At 39.6% G+C, this 24,115-nt stretch overlaps 5 protein-coding genes across 10 annotated transcripts; 2 read left to right on the top strand and 3 right to left on the bottom strand.

Moving 5' to 3' along the window:
- Positions 1–258: 258 nt before the first annotated feature.
- On the top strand, positions 259–2,303 carry rps27l (ribosomal protein S27 like). The gene is made up of 4 exons (XM_088297934.1): positions 259–417; positions 1,686–1,794; positions 1,920–2,030; positions 2,121–2,303. Exons 1-4 carry the CDS (start codon positions 412–414, stop codon positions 2,147–2,149), a joined length of 255 nt encoding a protein of 84 aa, XP_088154060.1. The 5' UTR covers positions 259–411; the 3' UTR covers positions 2,150–2,303.
- Positions 2,300–7,249, bottom strand: dnaja (DnaJ heat shock protein family (Hsp40) member A). Its single transcript, XM_088297931.1, has 8 exons — positions 7,083–7,249; positions 6,523–6,663; positions 4,934–5,108; positions 4,760–4,864; positions 4,459–4,686; positions 4,081–4,311; positions 3,898–3,998; positions 2,300–3,526 (listed from the first exon to the last, which is right to left on the bottom strand). Exons 2-8 carry the CDS (start codon positions 6,652–6,654, stop codon positions 3,311–3,313), a joined length of 1,188 nt encoding a protein of 395 aa, XP_088154057.1. The 5' UTR covers positions 6,655–6,663; positions 7,083–7,249; the 3' UTR covers positions 2,300–3,310.
- A 1,185-nt stretch (positions 7,250–8,434) lies between these two features.
- idh3a (isocitrate dehydrogenase (NAD(+)) 3 catalytic subunit alpha) lies at positions 8,435–13,117 on the bottom strand. 2 transcript variants are annotated; one of them, XM_088299329.1, is made up of 12 exons: positions 12,985–13,066; positions 12,588–12,653; positions 12,147–12,200; positions 11,970–12,053; positions 11,776–11,890; positions 10,930–11,117; positions 10,642–10,775; positions 10,448–10,550; positions 10,295–10,359; positions 9,404–9,488; positions 9,165–9,317; positions 8,435–9,092 (listed from the first exon to the last, which is right to left on the bottom strand). In XM_088299329.1, the coding sequence occupies exons 1-12, from the start codon at positions 13,009–13,011 to the stop codon at positions 9,012–9,014; spliced, it is 1,155 nt and encodes a 384-aa protein (XP_088155455.1). In that variant the 5' UTR covers positions 13,012–13,066; the 3' UTR covers positions 8,435–9,011. The 2 variants fall into 2 exon arrangements, with proteins under 2 accessions (XP_088155455.1, XP_088155456.1); XM_088299330.1 differs by lacking the exon at positions 12,588–12,653 and having other exon boundaries at positions 12,985–13,117.
- A 775-nt stretch (positions 13,118–13,892) lies between these two features.
- Positions 13,893–17,480, bottom strand: lrrc61 (leucine rich repeat containing 61). 3 transcript variants are annotated; one of them, XM_088298800.1, is made up of 9 exons: positions 17,172–17,480; positions 16,209–16,304; positions 15,992–16,138; positions 15,434–15,494; positions 15,109–15,194; positions 14,961–15,026; positions 14,823–14,891; positions 14,552–14,677; positions 13,893–14,344 (listed from the first exon to the last, which is right to left on the bottom strand). In XM_088298800.1, exons 1-9 carry the CDS (start codon positions 17,200–17,202, stop codon positions 14,238–14,240), a joined length of 789 nt encoding a protein of 262 aa, XP_088154926.1. In that variant the 5' UTR covers positions 17,203–17,480; the 3' UTR covers positions 13,893–14,237. The 3 variants fall into 3 exon arrangements, with proteins under 3 accessions (XP_088154926.1, XP_088154927.1, XP_088154925.1); XM_088298801.1 differs by having other exon boundaries at positions 16,838–17,475; XM_088298799.1 differs by lacking the exon at positions 17,172–17,480 and adding an exon at positions 16,433–16,808.
- On the top strand, positions 16,397–23,799 carry cib2 (calcium and integrin binding family member 2). Of its 3 annotated transcripts, XM_088298803.1 has the most exons (7): positions 16,397–17,397; positions 18,588–18,853; positions 19,845–19,879; positions 21,042–21,153; positions 21,665–21,812; positions 21,892–22,087; positions 23,177–23,799. In XM_088298803.1, the coding sequence occupies exons 2-7, from the start codon at positions 18,803–18,805 to the stop codon at positions 23,340–23,342; spliced, it is 708 nt and encodes a 235-aa protein (XP_088154929.1). In that variant the 5' UTR covers positions 16,397–17,397; positions 18,588–18,802; the 3' UTR covers positions 23,343–23,799. The 3 variants fall into 3 exon arrangements, with proteins under 3 accessions (XP_088154929.1, XP_088154928.1, XP_088154930.1); XM_088298802.1 differs by lacking the exon at positions 16,397–17,397 and having other exon boundaries at positions 18,679–18,853; positions 23,085–23,799; XM_088298804.1 differs by lacking the exons at positions 16,397–17,397; positions 18,588–18,853 and having other exon boundaries at positions 19,862–19,879; positions 21,685–21,812.
- The last annotated feature ends 316 nt before the right edge of the window (positions 23,800–24,115 follow it).

Raw genomic sequence — 24,115 nt, 5'->3', positions numbered from 1 at the left:
TTCTGGTCCATGTAGTTTTGGCTACCAAATCGCGACTGTTTTGAGTTTCCGCTAAACACCCACGTTGTTTGCTTTGGATTTGATTTTTTTTTAATTATTATTATTATTATTAATACAACATATTTATATAAATAATAACTACACCGTTTGCTTCCATACACTTTTAAACATTTATATGTATTAAATAAACCCACTCGAGCAATCGCGTGTAATCTTAATTATTAAACTATTTTAAATATTCATTTACTTTTATTATCTATTTCCTGTTGGACTGTAAGAACTTTATATCTACAACGTCATAACAGCTCGTTCTAATCCCAGTTGCTCCCAGTAGCGTGTCCACCACCACTACCACGAACTAGAAGAAAAACAAGAAGAAGAAGCCCACGTAGACAACGCCAGCACGGCGAGATGCCTGTAAGTTAACAACTTTAAACGCGTTCTAGCTTTTTCTTTCTTTTCCTCAATGCAACGCTTCGTGTATATGCGTGTAATAAAGCAGTTGTCACACAGGGTGCAAATGATGCACGTTGTCTCGAATAACATCGAAGTGGTGTGCGTATAGGGGCAGCAAGCACATGGTGTGCTGTATACTAGTGTGTATGGCCTAGCTTTGCTTTAGCTTGTCGACGCGTGGGGGTCGTCTACTTGCTGGAAAGTCAGCATCGTGTAGGGGAACGAATGCGTGGTCCAGATATTAGTCTGCGTCGTTTTTTTTCCCTTCACAATGACAAATGCTCAACTTCACCGTTAAAAACAGCTAAATTAGCGTTCTGGGCGTTAGGTGAATTGCAACTTTTTGGGTTTAATATTGATGGAACTGTTATTCACGTCTTGCATGAAGCTTTAGACGTACTTAGTTCATTTGCAAACGGGTTGTACAATCCTTTCGAGGCTTGTTTGGGTTTTCGTTTTGTTACTGCTTACGGAATAGCTAGTGAAACGAACAAACACCTGATAAGGGACCGGTTAAATAAGGAACAGTTTGAGTTCTAGTTTGCAATAATGTAGATAATTGTGAATCCCCCCCAACCCTCAGTCTTTTGAACATTTTTTCACCGCTTGAAAAACTAATTATTGAACTTCATATGTTTGTTTTAATAGTCATCAAACGATAAGATTGTAAAGAATAATTGATATATTTTGTTGCCTATCCATTTGTCTTATCTATATATTTCTAAATTCACTGTTTTATCACAATCATTCTATAATTTAATGATACACGTCTGTGAAATCTTTAAATTAAATTCCTTGGGAAACCTTACCTGAATCAATGTTTTGCTTGTGAGATTTGCTCAGTGATATACAGAATTACTCCAAACTGAATGCATGGTTATGTTGGCTTATTTCTCTTACCAACTGTAAATCATATTTAATTAGAACTGGAGATGCAACGATAATTATCCAAATAATTTCTTTGATTTAATCTGGCCACATGGTTTAGGACAGCAGTGGCTTCCGTGGCGGAGCCTCCCAATGACATCCATTGTCACAAATTCTAACAGAGATTGACCTTTTTTCAGATTTTGATAATTGAGCATTCTGCACTGTGACCCTGTAATTACAAAAATATCTATTTGCGCTATTGTCATGTTGAGTATTTTAATTCCTGCAGCTATGTGCTGTTCTATAACAGTTAATTTTACAGTTACATCAAGTATTCTATAACCTGTTGTATCTTTTAGTTGGCAAAAGACCTCCTTCAGCCCTCTATTGAACATGAGAGAAGACAACACAAAAAGAAACGACTTGTTCAGAGTCCAAATTCCTATTTTATGGATGTGAAGTGTCCAGGTAAGATAAAAAGATAAATATGTCCTTTATTAGTCCCACAATGGGGAAATTTGAAGTGTTACAGCACAACGGAAGCATCATTTTACTAATAAGGACAAAATGTATTAATGTGTATTGTTTTGCAGGCTGCTACAAGATCACTACTGTGTTCAGTCATGCACAAACGGTGGTTCTGTGTGTGGGATGTTCCACAGTGTTGTGTCAGCCGAAAGGAGGAAAGGCCAGACTCACAGAAGGTATAACTCCGGGGTGTAGTTATTGAGTACAATGGCATAAAATAACATCTGTATCTGAGGCTTTACCCGAAAGTTTCTTGTGCTTTACAGGTTGTTCTTTCAGGAGGAAGCAGCATTAAAAAGGAACGTTACCCTTTAGATGTGCATTGTTAAATCCCTGGTTGAGATGTCACTATGCAGAGGACAAAATCACGTGTGATTTTATAAGCTTGCTATAAAATATGCCTTTAATACAACAAATTTACAAGTCAATAAAAGGTGGAAACAACTGAAGCACACTGGGACTTTTATTGATAAAACCTTTTTTTTTTGCTATGACGAAATGACCTTCACAGAAAGCATACAAAGTAGTCCTTTAAACTTCTTAACAATACATCTGTCTGGGAAATTGTTAACATATAGAAGAAGAAAAAACAGCAACAGGTACTTTTTTTTTTTTTTTTATGACAGAAATCACAAACCTTGCATAACCATATCTGAAGAACGTTAAATAAAAGCAATGTTTTTATCAAGTGGTACAGTTCAGTCCGTTTTATTATCTGGTCTAAAGGCGAGAAAGTCACCTTTGGGCAGCCTTTGATTACCAACTGCGGTGGTCTATAGTGGTGGCTGGAGACCTAATGCTACCCAATGATTGGTTGACAGGATTAAAGCTCGCTCACATCATGGGAATGGAAATACTGGACAATGCAATTTAGGGCCGCCGGACAGCAGGTGTTCTGACTGAACTGGCGACCCTTCCTCGCAGACATCAAGTCGCTGCATCAAAACTGCGACCTCTGTTCGCATGGCGCGATTTTCGTACCCGTTGTAGCTATACGGACATACGTTAAGGCAAGCGTGTGGGTATTTGAAAGGCTGTTGGCTGCGATCACCCCATTCAATGACTGTTAGCGTGCATTTTCTGCAATGGAAACTTACCACACATTGCTTTTTTTAGCCTTAGGTACTTACGAAGTTATAATTAAGTAAATGTTATAAATAAGTAAATATTTGTTAAAAAGTAAGTTGCAAAAAAACATCTGATACAACATGGCATTTTTAATTGGCTGCATTCATAGCCATTCACGGCAGCACTTCTCATGGAATGATCTGGTGACATAAGGAAGGCAGAATTTCTTTTTGTGAACTGAACTGTGCCACTTGGCTGTCAAGTTATGTTTCCATCTCAGTGGTTCCTGGAACAAACTAACACAAAAGCTGGGTGCTCAATTGCCACCAGTTAAAACTGTGACAAAAGTACCCCAGCTCAGGTTATGCACTGTCCGCGGAGTGTCAGACTACTGTGTCTGACACTGCACCCCACCTCTGGGACCCTCCTCGTCTTCATCGTAAGCTTCTCCGCCATAGTTCCGCTGCTTTGTTCGCTCGTCCACCTCGCAGAGCTCCACCTCCTCCGTGTCATCGGCGATCAACACGTCCTCCCTGGGGGGGAGCAGCCTTTCCAGTTGGAACATGAGATGCTCTGGGAGCCAGTGTTTTTCAGGGAACTCCACCTGTACAGTCAAGGATGATCATTAATACGGCCCAAGTTCAAAATTGAATGTTTTGGAGATGTATCTTGTCAATTTAGTGCCCAACTTGAAAGTCAGACAAGCAGTTGTAGCTTCGTTGATTTATTTTTTGGCTTTGGTTTACAGGCGAGCTTAAGATCAACCACTGCTTGAATAATATTATTGCTTTTTTAATAAGTTAAACTTAACTCATTCACAACCAGCCACAAGTTTGAAACATACACATATAATACAGCCATGTAGACCAACAAGAATAAACAAGTGACTGGCAATCTGTGATTTGACTACATTTTGTATGGTCAGAGAATGAATTCAACTCTCAAGTCAAGGTAGCGCTGTAATTACAGTCTTACCTGGAACTGTATGAAGAGTTGTCCCTTTTCGCAAGGGCTCCGGTAAACGGGCATGCCTTCGTTCTGTATCACCTTCTTGTCGTTGTTCTTTATAACTTCACCTTCAATCGGGCAAACAAAAGACCTTAACAGCAGCGAAAGAAGGCGCCTGTCAGACTTGTAGTGTGCGTAGTGCTCACTTACCTGGTAGCGAGCTGATGAGAAGTGTTCTGTCATCCAGAGTGTTGATGGCCTTCTTGAAGCCACATAGCGCCTCCACCAGTTTGATGCTCATTGTCATGGTGAGGTTATCGTCGCTTCGCTTAAAAAGGCTGTGCTCCTTCAGGTCTAGCACGATGATGACGTCACCAGGCTCCAGGTCAGGCTCCTGGTCGCCTTCGCCGTGAAATGTTATTTTCTGACCATCTCTCATACCTAGAGCCAAAAATCATCTAATTAGTTTGTGTCCCAATGGAAACATGCAACTAATATTCCTCGACATATCACTGGAGAAAAAAAAAAAAAAAAGGAAGACTCAGTCACTCAACGACTCGCTCTAAAGCACTCTGTAACGTGTATTACCTTTGTCAATGTGGACTTCGAGAATTTTCTTCTTGCGTTCCACTTTGTGCCCATTGCAGTTCTTGCAGCGGTCCTTTGACCTGAATGACTCGCCCTGGCCGTGACAATCTCCACATACGCTCTGAATCTGCTGAATCATGCCTGGTCCTATCTGCTGCACCTTGATCTGCATGCCTCTGCCTTTACAGGTGGAGCATTTCTCCAAGGAACCTTTCTTACCACCGTAACCTGAACGCATGCAAAATACACTTTGTAAACAAGATTTCAAAACGGAATTACACATTCCAAGGGGAATGCTTACCTTCACATTTTTCACATATAACGTTCTTCTGGAGGGCCAGCTTCCTTGTGGAGCCATTGTACATGTCCTCCAGCGTGACGCTTAACTGGTGGACAATGTTCTTCCCTAAAAAGTCACCAGTTTGAGTATACAAGTGGAGGTCAGTTGCTTTTTAAGATTTTTCAAAGGGCTTACCTCTCCTTTCTCTCTGCATCCTACCCGCGCCTCCAAAGAACATGTTGAAAATGTCCATGGGGGATGACCCTCCGCCCATGCCACCTTCTTTAATTGCCTGTTCGCCGCCTTGGTCGTAGAGATCTCGCTTTTTTGGATCCGAAAGCACGTCATATGCTTGCGATATAAGCTTGAACTGTCGGCAAAAACATAAAATAAATAAAACACCACATTACCCGTCTGAATATTAAAGGGGGACTGAGCAGTTTTCTAACAGGTAGCAAGATTGTAATGTCAAGGTGCTGACCAAGGCCACGCCCTTCACTAACGTGCACAAGCCAATCTTAGCCACAGCTCTATGTTGCTAGCGTGGCTTGGAGTGTTGGAAAACACAAAATGTTACTGGTTCGATGTAGTATTTTTTTTAAATGCACAAGCAATTTAAAATTCACATTAAGGTAACACTCTGAATCCCTGAGAAACGATCAACAACACCCCTTGTGTTTCTACACTTTTGAACGGGCCAGTCTCATCAAGGTGCAGTGTGTTGTTTTGCATAAGATGGGACTCGAGAGGGATAATGATAAAAACATCTTACTGATGAATCATACATATACTTTTAACATGTATGACAAAAAAGTGTTGCCTTTTTAAACTGCAAATTCCCCTTTTAATCATTAACAAAAACACGGTTGTTTCCCTAAAACGTATTTAGAAAAGTATTTCATTTAATAAGTTGTAATTTAATATTTAACTAGTTTTTCTTGTCCTATATTTAAGTGCAGCCCTGTGCATAATACAGTGGCTAACAAAAATATTGAATATACATTTAAGTAGGTAGAGGCAAGTATTGAGTCCTTGCGAATGCTGCCATTACCAGTCACTAACACCAATCACGAGCGTCCTCTTGTGGCCGTGCTACTACTAGTGAGTAAATGGCATGCATGCCTGACGGAAAAATATTCAAAGTGAACTGAAAGAAAAAAAAAAACATTTATCAATACTGGATGATATGAAATACTCTGTGATGAATATTTTCCCAACTCTGTAGTGTCATACTTAATTAACTGTTGAACCTGGATTATTTGCCACTTCAATTTATTGTGAACCAAGACCTGAACTCCTTGGAAATTTCATTTTGCACTTTTGTTAATTCAATACAAATGACTCCTACGTCAGAGGTCTTTGTGTTTTATTTATATGTTAAATGTTGCATTGCAGAGCGACTGTTCTGCCTGTTGTCGCGACAATCTAATAAGAAACGAAAGATCTGCCATTTTGGTGGATCTGGCAGAGTTGATGTATTTTTGCAAGTTCTACTTGACAAGATGGCAATCCACAGATTATTAATGTAGTATCGGCCATTAGGTGGTCCATTATCTGCATCAGGACTTGGTCCTCGAATGGCTTTCTTGAATTGCATAACCTCTCGTCATTACATCATGTGATATTCCAGACTGGATCATAGCGCGAACAAGTCGGTCAATACTGTACCTAGAAAGAGGAGCGACCAGATCATTCCATAGGGTGTAAAATTAGAAGGGGGAATTCCAACAGTCCGTAGACGGCCACAGAGAAAATCAAAACGTCTATATTTAGTCTGAGCTCACCTTCTCTCCCTCGTTGGGGTTCTTGTCCGGGTGATATTTTAACGCCAGTTTTCTGTAGGCTTTTTTTATTTCGTCCGCGGACGCTTTGGGTCCCACACCAAGAAGATCGTAGTAGCCAGTTTCACGAACCATGATGACAGCCTTAATCAAAATTAAATAAATGAAATAACAAACAAAAAGGACAAAAAAAATCTCCAACAAAATGAGCTTTGTTTTAAAAACGGTCCTGGTTCTAAATGGTCGCCATGCTAACGTGAGTCAACAGCGATGACGCTAGCAACCAACCGGCTTGAGAACACAAAGCGCATAAAACAGGAAAGAAAGGAAAAGGTCACATATACCACGTTAATAACAGAACCCCCTTTATAACATAAAAGAACTGAAAAAAAAGAACAAAGTGGAGATAGTCGCAGACAACTTAACCTCTAGAAGCATTTTGGTCGTTATCGGTTATCACGTGCGTTAGCCCTTCTCGCGTATAACACCGCTAACCCCGAAAATACGACTTAATGACAAAACGAAATAGCAATAAAACATTTCACATCGCTTGGTCGACTTACTTGTGGGCTTATCGTCCTCTCTGAAAAAAACGGCGGCGTCTGTGTGAAGTGAAGCCGGTCCTAGGAAGATGGATGCTCCTTTTAGCTGCTCTTCAGCGTGGAACTTTCTGGAGAGATCGAGCTGGATGGGCCGGATGCTTTTGAGTACGGAAGCTCCGTAGGGACAAAGCGATGACCAAGAGTTTAACCGCAACGCATTCATGTTTTGAGACACAACTTCAACAAACAATTCACACTTATACTGAGGTCGAAGAAAAAACTAAAAATTAAAGCGATTTTATTTATGGTAGACGATGGCTGGACGGAAAGTAGACGCCTATTGGTCGAAGTAACGAAGTAAACATGGTTACTTTTTATTTATTTTTATGATGACTTTCACTTTTACTTACCACTAAAATAGGCATCTCTACAGAAGGCTACTTACGTTCCATTCCTTTGTCCGAACAGTTCACAAAATAAATTATGTAGAGAACACACTGAATATCTTGATTGAAATACTGATGAATGGATTGACTGATTTGTTGTGGTTGAATTAATATGCTGTTTAAAAAGGGACAGCAGCAACATGGAATATGATGACGCAACAGATTCAGAGAAGCAAGATATACCGCATCCACCATCTTAAGTTTGTCTTAGGAATCATGTTTTCAGTCATGTTCCCACCCCCTCAGTACAAGTACTGTAAGTTAATACAAGAGAGACACTACTTTGTGTTCAGGATTTTTTTTGTTATTTTGCCAAATGATCAACATGGCTATATTTGACTGTACATTATAATTTTCTGCACTTACGTACATTTCAAAGCCTACTTCTGTCACTTCACACAAATTTGTTGTTCTTAAATGCTGTTTTGGGCTCTGTTGAACATCAAATGACATGTCAAAACATTTGAAATAACAACCAAAACCCTACAATAAAGATATGCAAAGCTTCGGGATGAATAAACATAACTAACAAAAGAATGAGAGGCTGGGACTTAGCGAAGCAAGTCTAACCATGCAGCAATGCAAACGTTTGCAAGTGTAGCTATTGTGATGTATTAAAAAAAACATCAGCTGAAAAAGTAGAAGGGCATGTTATGCTTAACATGTTTTACAGTCAAATTTGACGTATAATAGCCAAAAGTGACATGACTGAGTCAATGGAATATTGAAATTTGGTCTAATTTTGCTAAATGAAAGCAACAGAACAGTACATTATGACCTCTAATCACTCATTCCCATTGCCGATCTAAAATACCGTATGACCTCACAATGGAGTATGTTTCTTTTTTAGGAACGTGGAAACCATAAATTAAATGTTTGTCAGGTCCCTATTTTGATCCTTGAATCATCCGTACCAACAGTCCCCCATGAAGTCATGACAATGACCGTTTATTCTTGTGGACAAAAACTTGATGTACAATGTTGACATTTTGTACAGAGCCAGTACCAGTCACCTCAGCGGCTGAAGAGGCATAAGACACAAACACATTTTATCAACTCAAACAATAAAGTCAGACATTTCTGATGTCACGTTAGCTTTCATGAAGTAGTAGAGTACATTCATAATATCTGACACAAAGCTGCGAAGGGAATAAAATACATATGAACCTTTCCATATTTCCTGTCCTGGTGTCATTCTTATATAATATTCTAAATGTATAATTTATTTTCAACAACAATAATAACTTGTGATTTTAATTCAAGTATAGATCATAAACTATCAGTTCTACACACACCAATATCATCATCATAATAATAAGAATCCTCTTCATACTCCTTTTAAATATTCATACTGAATACAAAGTAAATGTAACTTTGAAGAAAATGCTTGGACAGGCGCAAATAAAGACATTCAGGATTCCAAATCCTGAGACAGTTTTAATTGTTTTGGTTTCAAATGTGAGCAAAAAAAAAAAAAACAGAGGCACATGCTAAACTAGTACTATCAGAGATCCCGCACTCGTTGACATATTGCCTCTGTGAATTCGGAGCACTTTGACTTTCCTCCGAGGTCTCCGGTCAGCACCTAGAACAAAGACAACAAAGTCACGTGACATGCGGACATGATGTCAAACTTGCGCAAAAGGACGACGTTGACCTTTTTGTCTCGGATGGTGTCGAAACAGGCGGTTTCGATCCTCTTCGCGTGATCGTGCAAGCCCATGTGGCGCAGCATCATGACTGCACTCAGCAGCAAGGCGGTGGGGTTGGCCATGTCCTTTCCTGCTATATCTGGGGCAGTTCCATGAACCTGAAAAAAATAAAATAAAATAAAATAATTACCATGATATTTGAAAATGCTGAAAAAAAACGCATAGAGAATATGAAAGAACATACAGACTCAAAAATGGCAACACCATTGGTGCCAATGTTTCCGCTGGGGGTCACTCCAAGTCCTCCAATAAGTCCAGCACAAAGATCACTGTGGGTAAACAGTTACATATATATATATATATACACGGACCTGTTAACGTGTCCACAAAGTCCCTTCACAATAAAAAATGTAAAAATTTAAAAAATCTAAAATTAATGAATGAGAAATGCTAATCAGATCAGGGTTTAAATTATATTCCATTTGTACATTACAGGTTGACTGTTTATGAAATAAGTTCTGTTATATAAAGTACCCCACAAAAAAAAAAACAAAAAAAACAAAAAAAAAAAACAACTATTGCTCAAGAAAACTTTACTAAAACAAAATTAAGCAGCAAGTCGGTGCGGCGTTTAACATGTCTGCTTCACAACTGAAGCTTCCGGGTTTGAATCTTGTTAGCTCTAATTTGCATGCGGGGGGTTTCTCCAGGTGCTCAGACACAGCAAAAATCATCCATGCTTGGTTAATGAAAGACCCTACTAATTTCTTCAAAAATTTGAATCTGTGTTTGTTCGTCTAAATGTGCTCAATGATTGACAGACAATCACTCCCCAAAACACTCTCCCGCCCGTGCGAAGCACATATTGTGCTTTTAATGACTATTGGTTGGATGTGCTCATATGATAATTCATTAACAGATGCCTCTTATACATATCCACATACGAGAGAGGCCCAGTTCGGGTTTGAGCGACCCCCAAAAATTCAAAATTGTACTGTTCACACTGGATGGGAAAAAAATGTGATATGTGTCATATATGGGCAAATTATGTGAATTAAAATGCAGGGTGAACATATCCTATATGTATTCTCTACAGCGACACACTGGAAACCACGTATCAAATCTATCTTCTTACCTCAGAATGTCGCCATACAAATTTGGCATCACCAGAATATCAAACTGTGTAGGATCTTGCACCATCTAGAAATGTAATAAAAAGAATAGCATTGGTGGCTTGGAAAAATAATCAAAAGACCACTATTGGGGAAAAAAGGTTTGTGAAACTTACATTGAGGCATACAGTATCCAAGTACATCTCAGTAAATTTAATATCTTTGTTCCTTTCGGCTGCCTCTCTGCATTTCCGGAGGAAGAGACCGTCTGACATACGCCTGATATGAGAACAAAGGACAACAAGTTGATGGAAAATGCAGTGAGGGATGCAAATGAAATTAGTTGTCATTTCCACCATGTGTGACTTACATAATGTTCGCCTTATGAACAGCAGTAACACTGGTCCTCTTATTGTTTCTTGCATATTCAAATGCATACTCTGCAATGCGTTGGCTGGCTTGCTCAGTAATGAGTTTAATACTCTGCACGACTCCATCCACAATCTGCAAATACGCACACACACAAATCACAATGAATTAAATATCTTTTACTTACAGGTCCAAGCATCTGGAATATACATGTTTCTTGAATTTAGTATAGGAATACATACAGTGTCAACAGAATAAATTTAAAAATAACTGCGTTCAAAGTACTTACCACATGTTCAATCCCACTGTATTCCCCCTCCGTGTTCTCTCTGATGGTGACGAGGTTCACATCCGTGTACGGCGTCTTGTAGCCCTCGATGGAAACACAAGGGCGCACGTTGGAGTAGAGGTCAAAGGTTTTCCTTAGGAGAAGATTCATAGAGGGATGGCCGGCAGCAATTGGTGTCTTCAAAGGACCTGAAGACGGAGAAGTCATTCACCATTATTTGACCCCTGAGTTGCCACTTTTGGAAGCAGAGATCATGGCTGATGTTTCATGGCTGGGTAACATAATGAGATAGAATTATATTTAATATTAATCAAAATAAATAATGCCATCAGAAAAACTATAATGATCTACTTGTACAGAATTAATGTGTATTATTGTGAAAATATGAGAGACACCTATAAGGAACATATGACACAAGCTGGCTACATTTACATTCACGGAGCACCAAAGTAAACAACAATACTTAAATATTCCCAATTTTAAACCATTTCACAGCGTTTTGTTGCCCTGGATTGACTCATCCCGTCAATGAATGAAGGTAATCTAGTCCCCGTTTCTTCTATGCTTTCCCTGTAGTGCGGATTTACAGCAGGCACTTGCATTGACGGACTTTATCCAAACTGAACCTTTATTGCAATCATTTTGCCAAACGTTATGTATCAGACATTTTTGTCCACATATGAAAAGGTCTGATTCCATGCATTTATGACACTCTAACCATACAATACAACGTTATTCATATAGTACGCACTGTAAAGTGAGGTAATTGGATTATGTCAGATTCTACAGGTGACCCACATATTGTGGTCAGCAATGGGAAAGTACTCACAGTCAATGTTATCTTACCCTTCAGACCCATTTTGTTCCTGTCCATTGATTCTTTGGCATCTGGAGGAATCACCCACTTGCCCCCAGGACCTTTAATGGCTGTAACATTCCTCTCCTCCCACTGAATGGGAGCCTGTAATAACAACAAATCATAGAAAGGATAATTGCAGGAGTGATAAAAGTGTTTAATCAAGTTATTCTTCAATACTAGCCTGAGCTGCTTCAAATATCTTCATGACAGCAGCGGAGATCTCTGGTCCAATTCCATCGCCGGGGATCAAAGTAACTGTTTGCATCTGAAAGGCAGGTCAAAAGGAAAAGTGTCTTATAATGTCACTTCCACAAATTCCAACATACAAATACTGTTATCCTCCAGGGGAGTGACATACCCCACGGGAGAATGTCCTGGTCTCTTTCCTCAAGGCTCCTGCCACATGCTGCACCTGTCAACCAAAAGATACACGCGATGTTTGGTGAAGACTATAAATACGCAAATGCCACTGCGTGTCAAGGACAATACCTAAAATACCAACTTGTAAGCGTGTATATTATGCTTAGTATAAAAAATAATGTACACAATCACACAGATCATTGCGATAACTTCCTCACTTCCATCCATCATCACTGCACAGAAAAAAAAGAAATATTTTGAGAGCACGATTGTGTACCAAAAAGCTCGAAAATGTACCACAAATTAGCATCAGTATTTTGAAATCAATAGAACATGGCCCAACAAACTACACAACCCCTAGCAAATGGGAAAACTAATAGGTCGATTTCTCTTTCAAACAAGTAATATACTGCTTAATACATAACTAAGATTAACTTACTTCCTTTGCCTTGATTTTATCCTGGCCACTGATCGATAAACTCCATTTTCTGAGTAGGTTAACAATCTGTAGGTGAGGAACATTACATGGACAGTTGCAGCCACGATGCGGAAGTAATTCGGACAATTAGCTGTCACCTTCTTCTTTGGCAGCGTGACATGATATAAAAAAGCGCTGATTACGCAAGTTTGACAGTTTTAAATGTGATTTGGGTTGCTATAGTAACCTACAGCAAGGGCGTGCCTGAAAAAGGAACAAAGTGGCCAGATAGTTACTGTATCTTTCCCGAAGAATGTGAGAGCATGACAACAAAATCACCGACCCTAATTTGTAATCGAGGTTAAAGGATGCGTATTATAGAACAATTATTAAACAATTGGCGGTTTCCCGTACTCACCGCTGACCTCCACGCATTGCCCGCCATGCTTAGCTAGGAGCAACCAAGGTCGATGCAGTTGAGAACCGGCAAATAGTCAAGTAAACTTTAAACACCAAGAGGATAACCGGTTTGATTTGGTTGCCAAAATAAAGTGATTTAATAAATTCACCCATATAGTCGCAATAATTCGTCAATTTCTTTGCGCACATTTTATTTGTATCCAGATGTCTTTATAGTACAACGTAATGTTATTGTTGCCGCTGGTACGTAACTTTGCTTGAAAACAACCGGGCGTATATTTTGAAAGACTACCAAACTTCCGGTATGACACTGCCACAACACGGAAGTGAAACCTAATGATTTTTCAGAGCGCACCTCAAAAATAAATACAAGTGCTTCGCTTCCGTTCTAATAAACATGACATTCAGACGATAACGTAAATTATCACAATCATTCTCCTTTATAATAAAAACCTGTCAAATTTAAGTGAAACAAATGAAAATCTAATTATGATAATTGCAAGAAAATTGACAAACCTAGCTAAACCCCCCCATACATTACTTGTGCCATTGATTTTGCCTTAAAAATATACATGTAGTACACAGTATACTAATATAGTTTAATATGCATAATATTACGGTATTCGTGTATATCATATAAAACTGATTCCAAAATATGGACACCAAAATAAAAGTAATGGAAATTTTGCTAAGCTTTACGGCACCTTGCATGTAAATGCTGTACCGTAATGCAAAGTATTCATACAAGGATGACAATCACCAGCAGGTGGCGCAAAAACGTGGCTAATCCACTCGACCAAGATGGTTGGTTTTTTTTTTAAGATACAATAGTCCGAGAAAGAAAATGACACTCGTTCTTTCATATCATGTAACAATATTATAAAGCATTACACGGTTTTGCACAAGTTGTTCGTATAGTCATTAATCTTTATGGTATAAAACAAGTATAAACAGATGAACATTCAATCACATCTCTCTACGGGTCAAAAAAAGCATAGAGCAATGGGAGGCACCCAAAATGATCCAGCGAAATGGAAAAGCTCTTAATTACTTGGAATATTCAGACAGGTTAGCAGCATTTGTCTCTGCATTTACGCAGGCTACAAAACGGCGCAAAATGCACAGTGTGCAAGTAAAGACATCTCCTGTCTGGCAATGTATGTCTTGCCCTCAACTTAGTCATACGACTGGACGTAGAGCACTGGCATTTTTAAATAAATACACACTACAGGACACACAAAGAAGCCTAGTTTAGATGGCATACTGCTTCGGCTGCTTCTTCAGGCTCATAGATCTTTCACTTTGGGAAATTGCATGAGTTGCTCTGTTGTTTAAGAGTCTGCATTCATGAAGAATATCTGTATGGGGAGAGATACAGCGGTACATTACATAACAATGCAACACCTAGTCGAACTAAAATTATGCAATGTCCATTTGCATGTAGTAGCTATGAATAGAATAATGTAAAAATAACAATAGCAACACTGGAATTTTTTTTTTGTAAGTTTAACATTCTTAGTATATTTAACTACCCAACTATTTTCATTCAACAGTGGAACTTTTACCGTTAAACTGTTTATAGGCTTCTTCAACAATGGCGTTGTTGGATCTTTTTATTTCCCAGTAAGAATCCTCGACCCATGGCTTGCAATCCTGATGTTCAACAAGTTGTCCATTCTTGAATAGACCGGCTTGAAATTCCAAATGGAAAGAAAAACATGACATTTCAATTGAAATCATCTACTTAAAAAGAAGAAACGTTCATAACATTTGAAATGAAATGAAAAGCCTTCATTCAACAACTTTATTTGTTATCGTATTGGATGACAGTCATACCTTTAATGGTGTCATCAATGTCTTTGCATAGTTGGTACAATTCGCTCCCGCGTCCAACGACTCGCTCACCTACAATTAAAAAGTGTGTTACTTTAATGTGATGTGAATGTATACAGATATACAGCAGAAAGCTCTTACCATCTAGCACCTTGACAGTGGGGAACATCTCAAGAACTATATTTCTATATGACACGTTTCTGCACACTGGAATAAGTCACCGTACAAGTTTAGTCAGTTGTTTGATATTTTCTCCTATTTGTTTTGAGAGGAAGAAATTTGAAATCACCTGGATTTGAATAATTGTAGGTGTTGTCGTTGAGACGAATACTTTCTAGTTTTCTCAAAGACTGAAGGCAGAGAAGGTTATCAACACTGTTGAAGAAGAAAACAAAAATTAAGTGATTTGATATGACCTCTGCAAAATAAATCCAGACAGGATGAAGGCAATAAAGTAAACTGCTAAAAATGCCAAAGCCTCCAGGGCGCCGCATGGAACCACAACCATTGATTCAAAGGTAAAGCAATGCCCAATTAATATGAATACAAATGACAATACCAAATAAAAAACCAAATACGTTCAAAGGGGCAAATGATTGATTACATTGACATACCTGGAGATGATATTACCAGCAAGGTTTAAATTCTGCAGATTGTCACAACTGTGCAAGGGTTCTGGCAACATATAGACGTAAACACATTAAAAAAAAATCATTAAGGTCAACCAAAATTTACAATTCCACTATTTTCCCAAAATGAATAATTATAACTCATTTGGTCTGATCCAAGTCAAACTATGAAAATAATGTAGCCTTTATCAAATGTATGTGTGCAGTCACAGAGTAATATAGGAGGTATTTAAAACATAGACAATTGAGTGTGAAATAAGATAACCACTAGAAATGTAGCAGTGTCAAGTTCTCTCGAACCACGCCAAAATAATAAAAAAATAAAAATAAAAAAATAAATAAACACACACATCTTTCTGAACCGAACTCTAGAGAAATATTTTCTTTAGGAATCTTATGGAAACATGTTGTCTTTTCATTTGATGGCTTCACTTTTTTGCATGACGTTTAAGTCAAACTCCCCCCCCCCAAAAAAAACTTTACAAATTCAAAATTTTACAACCTTGCATAACAAAATAAACTTAATTACTCCTAAATGCTTACCTAAGTTTGAAATCCTATTAGCAGACAAATTGAGAACGGAAAGCAGCCGAAGTGACGACAATGAAGTTAAATTAACGATATTATTTCCAGACAGGTCCAGTCTCTCCAAATTCATACACTCTCCTATACACCCAAGATCGTGTATTCCTGTCAAGACATCAAGCAACTCAGGTAAACATGTCATTTCGTGGATACAAATATTATGATCCGATCTTACCTAGCCCCCTGAATTTGAGAAACAGTATGGACTCCAAATCAAACTCCCCCGAATGAGACTTGAGCAGCACAGCGGTTATCTTCTCGACTTCACCCTCTGAAAGAAACAAACAGAAGACTGCAGCATAGCACAGCACTGAATGCAACATATCCACATGCATGCACATCATTTGTGAGTCAGCACTGCAGGAAGAGAACGCTGCAAGCACTGGATGTCCACTCAACTTAAAGAGGGGGCGAGTGGATAACTGAAACCATCTTCTTTAAATAGCATATTTCTCTCAACCTAGCCTGTGTCTGAATATCTCATCTGGCAGCACTCTCGAGTTCAGATTTTCTATATAAAAGGGATTTACTGTAGGTTCACAGACTAGTGAATGAATGAAGACTGTCGGGATGGAGCTCCTTTTAGGCAGAATTCTCCAGAACTCTTCCTCCACATGACTATTTTATGACCCCCTCGCTTAAGAAATCACTTTTTTTTCCTAAAAGGATCAGCAGGTTAACCGATTTTAGTGCACGTGGCAGCTTCTATTTTCAATTCCTTTATTGTGTGACATGTGACACAAGGTGACAAAATAATGCAATCTAAATCTACGAACTAATATTTCAGTATCGTTACGATTTTACCTGTTCGTCGTTCGAACCCGGACATAAGTGTTTGGCAGTTAGCCTAATGACTAGTGTTTTTTTTTCCTTTCACCCTAATGACTAGTAGTCATTAAGTGCTAGCATATTTAAGCAGCTAAGGCTAGTGGTGCTTAATTGCGAGGAAACAGCTGCCTGCCTCGGAGAGTCTGATTCACGCAGACCCAGAGTGGGAGTGTTATTAAATCAAAAATGCTAATTGCTCCTCTGACGAGAACACTCTTATAAATGTTACGTAACCGACCGGGTCGGTCGCTATCTGCTAGCCACTAATGCGCTAGCGGCTAGCATAGCAACAAGCTACGTAACAACTTACCTTGCTCCTTATTATCTCGCTTTGAATCCATCCTGGCTAACTTAACCGATCAAAAAATTTATTAGTGCCGGTAGAGAACGAGCGAGTTAAGAGAAAATGTGTATTTTGGAGTAGGAGCGTAAAATTGGCATGTGTCCTGATGTGTAGTTAGGATTAGTGTTGGGCTGCAATGGACGCAGGTGGATGTACTGCGGAAGCCTGCGGACCTTCTGAGTCCTGTTCGGGGGTAAGTATACACCGGCCGGCGTGAGACTTGCTCATTCGAGCTAAGTGTCGCTGCTGGGGGGTCGCTGGTACTGATGGACGTGTTGCTTGCGTGCAACAGGTCCCATCACAACTGAGACTGACCACTTTCTATAGTTTGCTCATACAGTTAGAGTTCCTCGGTTTACGACGGATTCCCTTCGCCATGGCGACGTAACATGTTCGTTGGTCGCGATTTATCTACGCCAGTGTTTCTCAAACTTTATATGTACGACCTCAAAAATTAATTTGCTCCACAGTTACTACCATAATCGCTAACATTAAAATGCAGTCGTGTAGTCGGCATATAAAGTCAGAAAAACTACAGTCATGTTACAGTTAATTACAGTCATGCTTTGCGTCTCTTGTTTTTCCCCCCTTGGCGTCGTGGTTTTTTAAAAGTAAAATTAGATATTTTTTCCTTGTACTGTTCTGCTAAGTTAGTTTGACAGTTGACAAAACGGAAAAAATCTCTAACTAACCTTTTAAATAATTATTCAATTAAAATATAATGCATATTAATGTGTTTTCAATTTACTATTGATTTGTAGCCATATTGTACTGAGACGGACAATATGTACCTAACATCCGCCTACAGCATCTGCCTCATTTGCATAAGACATTCATATTAATCAGTGCTGAGCACCTCTTTGAATGCCGGCAAGGTCCATTTTTAAAAAAATAATGACTAAAATTGTAAGGCATAAAAACACATTTGCTTGTCTCAGTTGAGATGCACACATAAAATATTCTTCATGAAATCATTGTTTTGATTATTTGACTTATCCAACATTCACCCAATTAACGAGTCTATAAAAACATTTTTGCAGGCATGCAAAGCTTACCCATCCATACTTCAAGAGAATACAAGATAAATCTAATCACATTTCCCCAGCAGTGAGTAATTGCTTCAGGAAAACCAGCAGTATCAAGGGACACATAAATCAACATTGTAGCCCAGTAATTAAGACAGCTCTCACCGGCGAATCATAAGTCACCACCGTTTGATTCATTATTTATTTAACTGACATCCCATTGGCTGGCGTGGCTTCCCGTGGGCAGTAGAGCCGACGCAGAAGCAGCCTGCAGACCTTGTAACCACACTGGTTTGCCACACAACACACACTCATCTTTTGCTCTTTTATTTCTCTTTTTTTTCCCCCTTCAATGCAGCCTCTACATTTTGCAGCCATTGCTCACATCACCACCACGGGCACTGATGACACTTCATGAGAGAATGAGAGAGAGAGAGAGAGACACTGCAGCATCGTGGACTCACCCTTGCGACGGAGACGGTCACTCCACGGCCCCTAAATGTATTGGACTGTGCAAAGGCTGGGGACTCTTTGTGTTGTGAATGCATACAAGCAACAAATGACTTGATAAACATGGGAAACAAGCAGACTATTTTTACAGATGAGCAACTTGATGCATACCAGGTGAGTGAGCGCACGCTTTCCTTCATTACCATACACTTGTGTTATGAGTAAGGATACTGAAAGAGTCAATTTATAGCCTCGTTTCTTAAAGACCAATAGAGGAATCTTTAGATTCCTTGAACAAATCTGTGATTTTTAGCTTTATTGTTCATGAACAGCTTTGGGTTAAGGCTCAGGATTTATTGTATGAATGATTTGAACCGTCATCTTGATGGACAGTTTTGAGTGCATTGCTCCAGGGTAGTGTGAAGGTGTCGCCCCATTAAAGACCAGATTAGGCCAACAGACTGAGAAAGATCCTCAATAATCTAACATGTGCTTCTTAATAATTGATACAAAGCCAGCGTGATATGCTGTGAAACTCTACTCTCTGGAGACAGTTTGGTCCTCAAGAGCTTCTCTGGTTACTTCTGATACATTTTAAAGACCTTCAGTAGCACACAGTCAAGTGTAATGCACGTATAAGGGCCCGATAATTTAACATTAGCATAGGGAATGAGGAAGGCTCATATTTTAAGGTTTTTATATGCATTAATTAATGTTGCAATGAATTTAATATATGTGAAAATTGAATTTTTAGATTTTAGTTTTTATACTGCCCCCAGAACTGACTGCAGCCCTGCCGCTCGCACTCAGACAGACAGACAGAACCCATTCAAGGGAAATGTACTGTAAATGAATGCGCCGGTCAGCTTGGCTATTACACAATGTTACACGATGCGTTTGCTGGGCACACCTGCGTTTTCATGTAGACTGCTTCAGAACACACCAGATCATCTTCCTTCCTCCTTGTTGTTGCATGTGTGACAACCTAAACTGTAAAGTCGTTTATGAGAAAGGTGACACCTTGATTTGAATTTCCGGGACTGGCTCGCCTTCGGGGAATTCAAGTCTCACTTTGCTTGGGTCTCAGTTTTAAGAGGTTGATTATTGAATTAGGCACTGTGTGTGTGTGTGTTTAACATTTTGTTGTTGTTTATTTGTATTGCAGGATTGTACTTTTTTCACCCGCAAAGAAATCTTGCGGTAAGGAAAGTTTGATTGAAATTTTAGCCCCGATATGAACTCTAGAATATGTCAGTGACGATCTAGAATGTTCCCTCCCCGTTTATAACAAGGTTTTAGGCTTTGCTCACTTTTCGTCTGCAATGCAATTTCCACTCGTGTAAGATGATTTATTGGGTTGCCTCATTTCCCCCAACAAGTAGCTGGCAGCCATAAATTAGAGAAAATGCCTCTTGTAATAAATGTACTGAAGTAGACTGATAATGCTCATGAGTCAGCATGTGGATGATTTATTTCAAAAGCAAATCCGCCACAATAGAAGCCATGATGGAGCATTCTTTAGTCACGTCTTTTGTGAAGTCTGCATGGTAGCCTGGTGGTTAGCACCTGTGCCTCACAGTTAAGACATTCTGGGTTTGAATCTCTGCTCCCCCTGCTCCCTTTTGAGGTTCTCAGTAGCGCACAGTCAAGTCAACTCAGAATTCCAAAATCATGCATGTTTGTTTCATTCGACACTAAATTGTCCACAGATTTGTCAAGGTGCCGAGAATAGAACCCAAAACTGTGCAACAGACATGCTAACTACGATCCCACCGTGCTAGCTGAATTGCTTGCATTTATGTGTGAGTGGAATTAAAATGCCCCAAATTAGTGAAATGACATCATCTCCCTCAGCGATACTGAATTGACTTTCATTCCAAGGCCAGCATTGGGCTGGGGACAATCAGCCGAGGGCGTAATGGGGTCCCGCACTTTATGACCTTCATAAAACACTCTACGTTTCAACTCACAGTTGCAACGGTTACAGCACGGCCATGTTAGACAGAAGAAACAGGATATCACTGATTGTTACAAGGTCGCTGCTTTTCAGCCCTTTGGCCGTATGCTATAACCTCTTCAAGGTATAGCTCATGCCCATGTTTCATTCTCATCAAACACTGGTTAAATTGTGGGGATGAAGATTCTGGGTGATCAATTTAATGTTGCTATAACAGTAAAGTGGAAGTTCTACGGTTGACTGCAATCAGTTCCGTGTCGCTGGTCAACCCCCAATTTGCTCTTATACTAAACAATGAAAATAGAAATGATTTCTTGTAGAGTAAAATTCTCCATCATAAAACCTTTTTGCAGGAATTTTAACTTCCATTGCGAGTCCTAACTATTCCTGTTGTTTTTCCTCTAGGTTGCACGGTAGATACCATGAATTGGCCCCTCATCTTGTACCAATGGACTATACAAAAGATCCTGATTGTAAATTACCTTTAGCCTTGATAGTCAACATGCCAGAGTTAAAGGTAAAAATATTCTCTTTCAAAAATCAGATCCGTCTCACTCCTGTGTTGTACTGTAAGTGGAAGAATCTCGCCCCATTTGAAGATGTATTTGAATGACGTTACGCTTAATGGATGGCGGCACGCTGAGCCAAATGTGTCACCGGCCGCTCACATAAGCCGGCAACTGATCGATACTTATGCTTTTCACAAAGCACAATTGATTTTTAATCATCACCTTTGACTCCTCACATTGTGTGAGCTCATGCACGATAATGTGCCGTGAAATGCTCCATTCCAGCAGCAATGCCTCCATTTTTCGACGTGCCAGCGTTTTGGAAAGAACACTAATGGTATTCTTTCATAATATCACAGACAGATATGAGACCCAAATAGTGATATATAGCATCCGCAAAGAGTATTACACAGATGTGTTGTTCCTCTGCCTATGATTGTTCTAAATGGGCTGCACTGCAGGCATGTATTTGCTCGTCATCGCATTAATTCTTGTAAATGTTATTACCTTCCTCTGAAGGAAAATCCATTCCGTAACAGGATTGTTGAGTCTTTCTCAGAGGATGGGATGGGGAATCTCAGCTTCAATGAATTTGTGGATATGTTCTCAGTCCTCAGTGAAATGGCTCCACGGGAACTGAAGGCCATATACGCCTTCAAAATATACGGTAAAGACTCATTTTCCAAATGTTTGTTGAGCCAGGCTGACGATGGAAATGAAAATGCAGCTTTGTCTGTTGCTTGTAGATTTCAATGTGGATAATTACCTTTGCAAAGAGGACCTGGAAAAAACGCTGAACAAGCTGACAAAGGAGGAGTTGACTCCAGAGGAGGTGCAGCTCGTGTGTGAGAAGGCCATCGAAGAGGCTGACTTGGATGGAGACAATAAACTCTCCTTTGCTGATTTTGAAAATATGATATCAAGGGCTCCTGATTTCTTAAGGTAATTGAGTTCTGAAAAATGAGTGCATTACACTTGCATTTTAATTTATAGCTAACGGTGACATTGACATCTTATCATTATCATTTTCTCAGTCAACAAACAACTAAACACTAAAAAGGGCATATTACGGAAATTTGATTTTAATATCTTGAATACAAATACGTGGGTCGGTGGAATGCCTGCCCATCCTTAAAGTGATATTTGTAAAATTATAATGCTGCTAGTTTACATGAACTGCCACATGCAGACAGTTCCGTGCACTTCTCTGTGTTGGCCGATGTATGAATGCTCAGTTCAGTTCTTTGTGGCCTCTCGTGTGCGCTTCGCACAAGTCTGCGTTGGATCAATTTAGTCTGGAGTGTGGAGAATCAAGCCTGCATATTTTTAGGGAGACCAGTCAAACCATGCTTCACAGGAGGCAGGACCACCCCCTCAAAACAGGCTGATTTTAGCAAGAAGTAAAGAGTGGTGGTCGTAGCTCACCTGTGTTGACCCTTTGGAACTAGAGGACAACTTGTTGTAGGAGTGATGCTAGTCTGTTTCCCGACTACTGCTCAGGTGTCCTTGAGCAACGCACCAACTGCAAAACCTCTTAGGTGCTGCAGTACTGTATCTCTTCTTGCATGCTTGCATGTGTAGATCTGGTGCTTGAAAACCTCAGTTGTTGACGCAGGTTAAAAAGCCCCCAAAAAAGTACAACCTGACAAATATTTTGATAATTGCTGAAATGTGCTTGTATTATTCAATTTTATCATTGTGCGACTTAAGAGGCACAGATTCACAAAAAAATGTTTAATTCACATTAGTAGGTCAGTTTTTATGCTGTCCTGTGCAATGACAGGAAATCACCTGGCACTTTTCAAATCAAATTATCCGACAGCCTATAAGAGCCTTTCTGGTGTGCTTTTGCTATTTTATGAAAGGCTAATCATTGTTCTGACAAATGTGAAGCATGTTCCGTTTTGAGTGATGGTGTCCCATGTTGTGCCTTGCACAGTACTTTCCACATACGAATCTGAGAGGGCTCCACGGTGAAGCTGAGCACAGTGCCTGTCTGCTACTCCAAATCATCTCGTCTGTCTTCTCCAGCTTCCGCTGCCCTCGCCTCTGCGACGTGTGCCCGGATAGAGTGCAAAACACTGGATGGAGTGGAATTCTCAGGATGCTGGATGTCTTAACAGATGAACCCAATTTGATTACACTTGTTCAATCACCACCAACGAAAGGGCTCGGCCTGGGTTGCTCTGTTGAATGAATGGACTCCTCGCAGAGGAAATGAAACAAGATGGGCAAGAGCCTGACTATGGATTTTGGGCTTTATGGCACATCCAATAATGCATAAAAAGTTAATCTACCTATTGTATATTGCACATGTCATACATCCACTCCCAGTCTTCCTAGATATTCCGTATCTATCGAATGACTGTGTAGCATATCACTGAGGGCATAAATGAGCTATATGCACTATTTGTAAATGCATGGTAAACTCTTGGCTCTTTTGCTGCGTATTGCTTATTTGATGTTATGGTTATGCTCGTGGAACTGTAACATAATGACAATCGTATTTTAATTTCGCCAGCTGATTGAAGGGCTAGCTTCCATATTCTGCCTTGGCCATTACCATGAGGTGTTCCTTTTACAGCCCTTTTTTGAATAGACATTTTTCAAGTTTTACATGGATTGCATTATTTGAAATAAATGTCTTCTCTGTGGGTTTTGACTGCATTGTTTTTCGTGTCAATGCCTTTTGGAGAGTAGAAATGCCTGCACATGGTGAAAAGTGAAAATCATGTCTCTGTAATTAGCACTGTATCCTTAAGGAAGGAGTTTGCACATTGAAGATCAGGAGGTGGTGGAACCTGCGCGTCCTTATGAACTGTAAGCACGGTGTGATTAAAAAAAAAACAAAAGTAGTATATCTTGTACTTATTTGAGCGGGACCACTTCCCCTATTGATGCTTTTTCTGTGCACATATTTGTACAGTACATTTGAGTATGATACAGGTTGTTGTTATCTGTAGTCCACGC

Source organism: Idiotropiscis lumnitzeri, chromosome 6 (genome assembly GCF_059441095.1).
Source record: "Idiotropiscis lumnitzeri isolate Australia: NSW breed Sydney's pygmy pipehorse chromosome 6, RoL_Ilum_1.0, whole genome shotgun sequence".
Taxonomy (NCBI): domain Eukaryota; kingdom Metazoa; phylum Chordata; class Actinopteri; order Syngnathiformes; family Syngnathidae; genus Idiotropiscis; species Idiotropiscis lumnitzeri.
The sequence above is the reverse complement of the archived record's forward strand: the minus strand, read 5'-3'. Positions and strand labels throughout refer to the sequence as shown.

Bases quoted from the DNA above. Each gene is read 5' to 3' on its own strand.
- rps27l (XM_088297934.1), top strand. The intron at 1,795-1,919 runs GTAAGATAAAAA...ATTGTTTTGCAG, and splicing joins TATGGATGTGAAGTGTCCAG to GCTGCTACAAGATCACTACT. The intron at 2,031-2,120 runs GTATAACTCCGG...TGTGCTTTACAG, and splicing joins AAAGGCCAGACTCACAGAAG to GTTGTTCTTTCAGGAGGAAG.
- dnaja (XM_088297931.1), bottom strand. From the start codon at position 6,654: ATGGTTCGTGAAACTGGCTACTACGATCTTCTTGGTGTGGGACCCAAA. The intron at 5,109-6,522 runs GTGAGCTCAGAC...TTTTGCCGACAG, and splicing joins ACCCCAACGAGGGAGAGAAG to TTCAAGCTTATATCGCAAGC. The intron at 3,527-3,897 runs GTAAGACTGTAA...TTGACTGTACAG, and splicing joins AACTCTTCATACAGTTCCAG to GTGGAGTTCCCTGAAAAACA.
- idh3a (XM_088299329.1), bottom strand. From the start codon at position 13,011: ATGGCGGGCAATGCGTGGAGGTCAGCG. The intron at 12,654-12,984 runs GTGAGTACGGGA...CCTCACCTACAG, and splicing joins GCAATGCGTGGAGGTCAGCG to ATTGTTAACCTACTCAGAAA. The intron at 10,360-10,447 runs GTAAGTTTCACA...TTACATTTCTAG, and splicing joins TGGATACTGTATGCCTCAAT to ATGGTGCAAGATCCTACACA.
- lrrc61 (XM_088298799.1), bottom strand. From the start codon at position 16,481: ATGCTATTTAAAGAAGATGGTTTCAGTTATCCACTCGCCCCCTCTTTA. The intron at 16,139-16,208 runs GTAAGATCGGAT...ATGTCTTGACAG, and splicing joins TCTCAAATTCAGGGGGCTAG to GAATACACGATCTTGGGTGT. The intron at 15,027-15,108 runs GTGATTTCAAAT...GACTTATTCCAG, and splicing joins CTACAATTATTCAAATCCAG to TGTGCAGAAACGTGTCATAT.
- cib2 (XM_088298803.1), top strand. From the start codon at position 18,803: ATGGGAAACAAGCAGACTATTTTTACAGATGAGCAACTTGATGCATAC. The intron at 18,854-19,844 runs GTGAGTGAGCGC...TTTGTATTGCAG, and splicing joins AGCAACTTGATGCATACCAG to GATTGTACTTTTTTCACCCG. The intron at 22,088-23,176 runs GTAATTGAGTTC...TGTCTTCTCCAG, and splicing joins AGGGCTCCTGATTTCTTAAG to CTTCCGCTGCCCTCGCCTCT.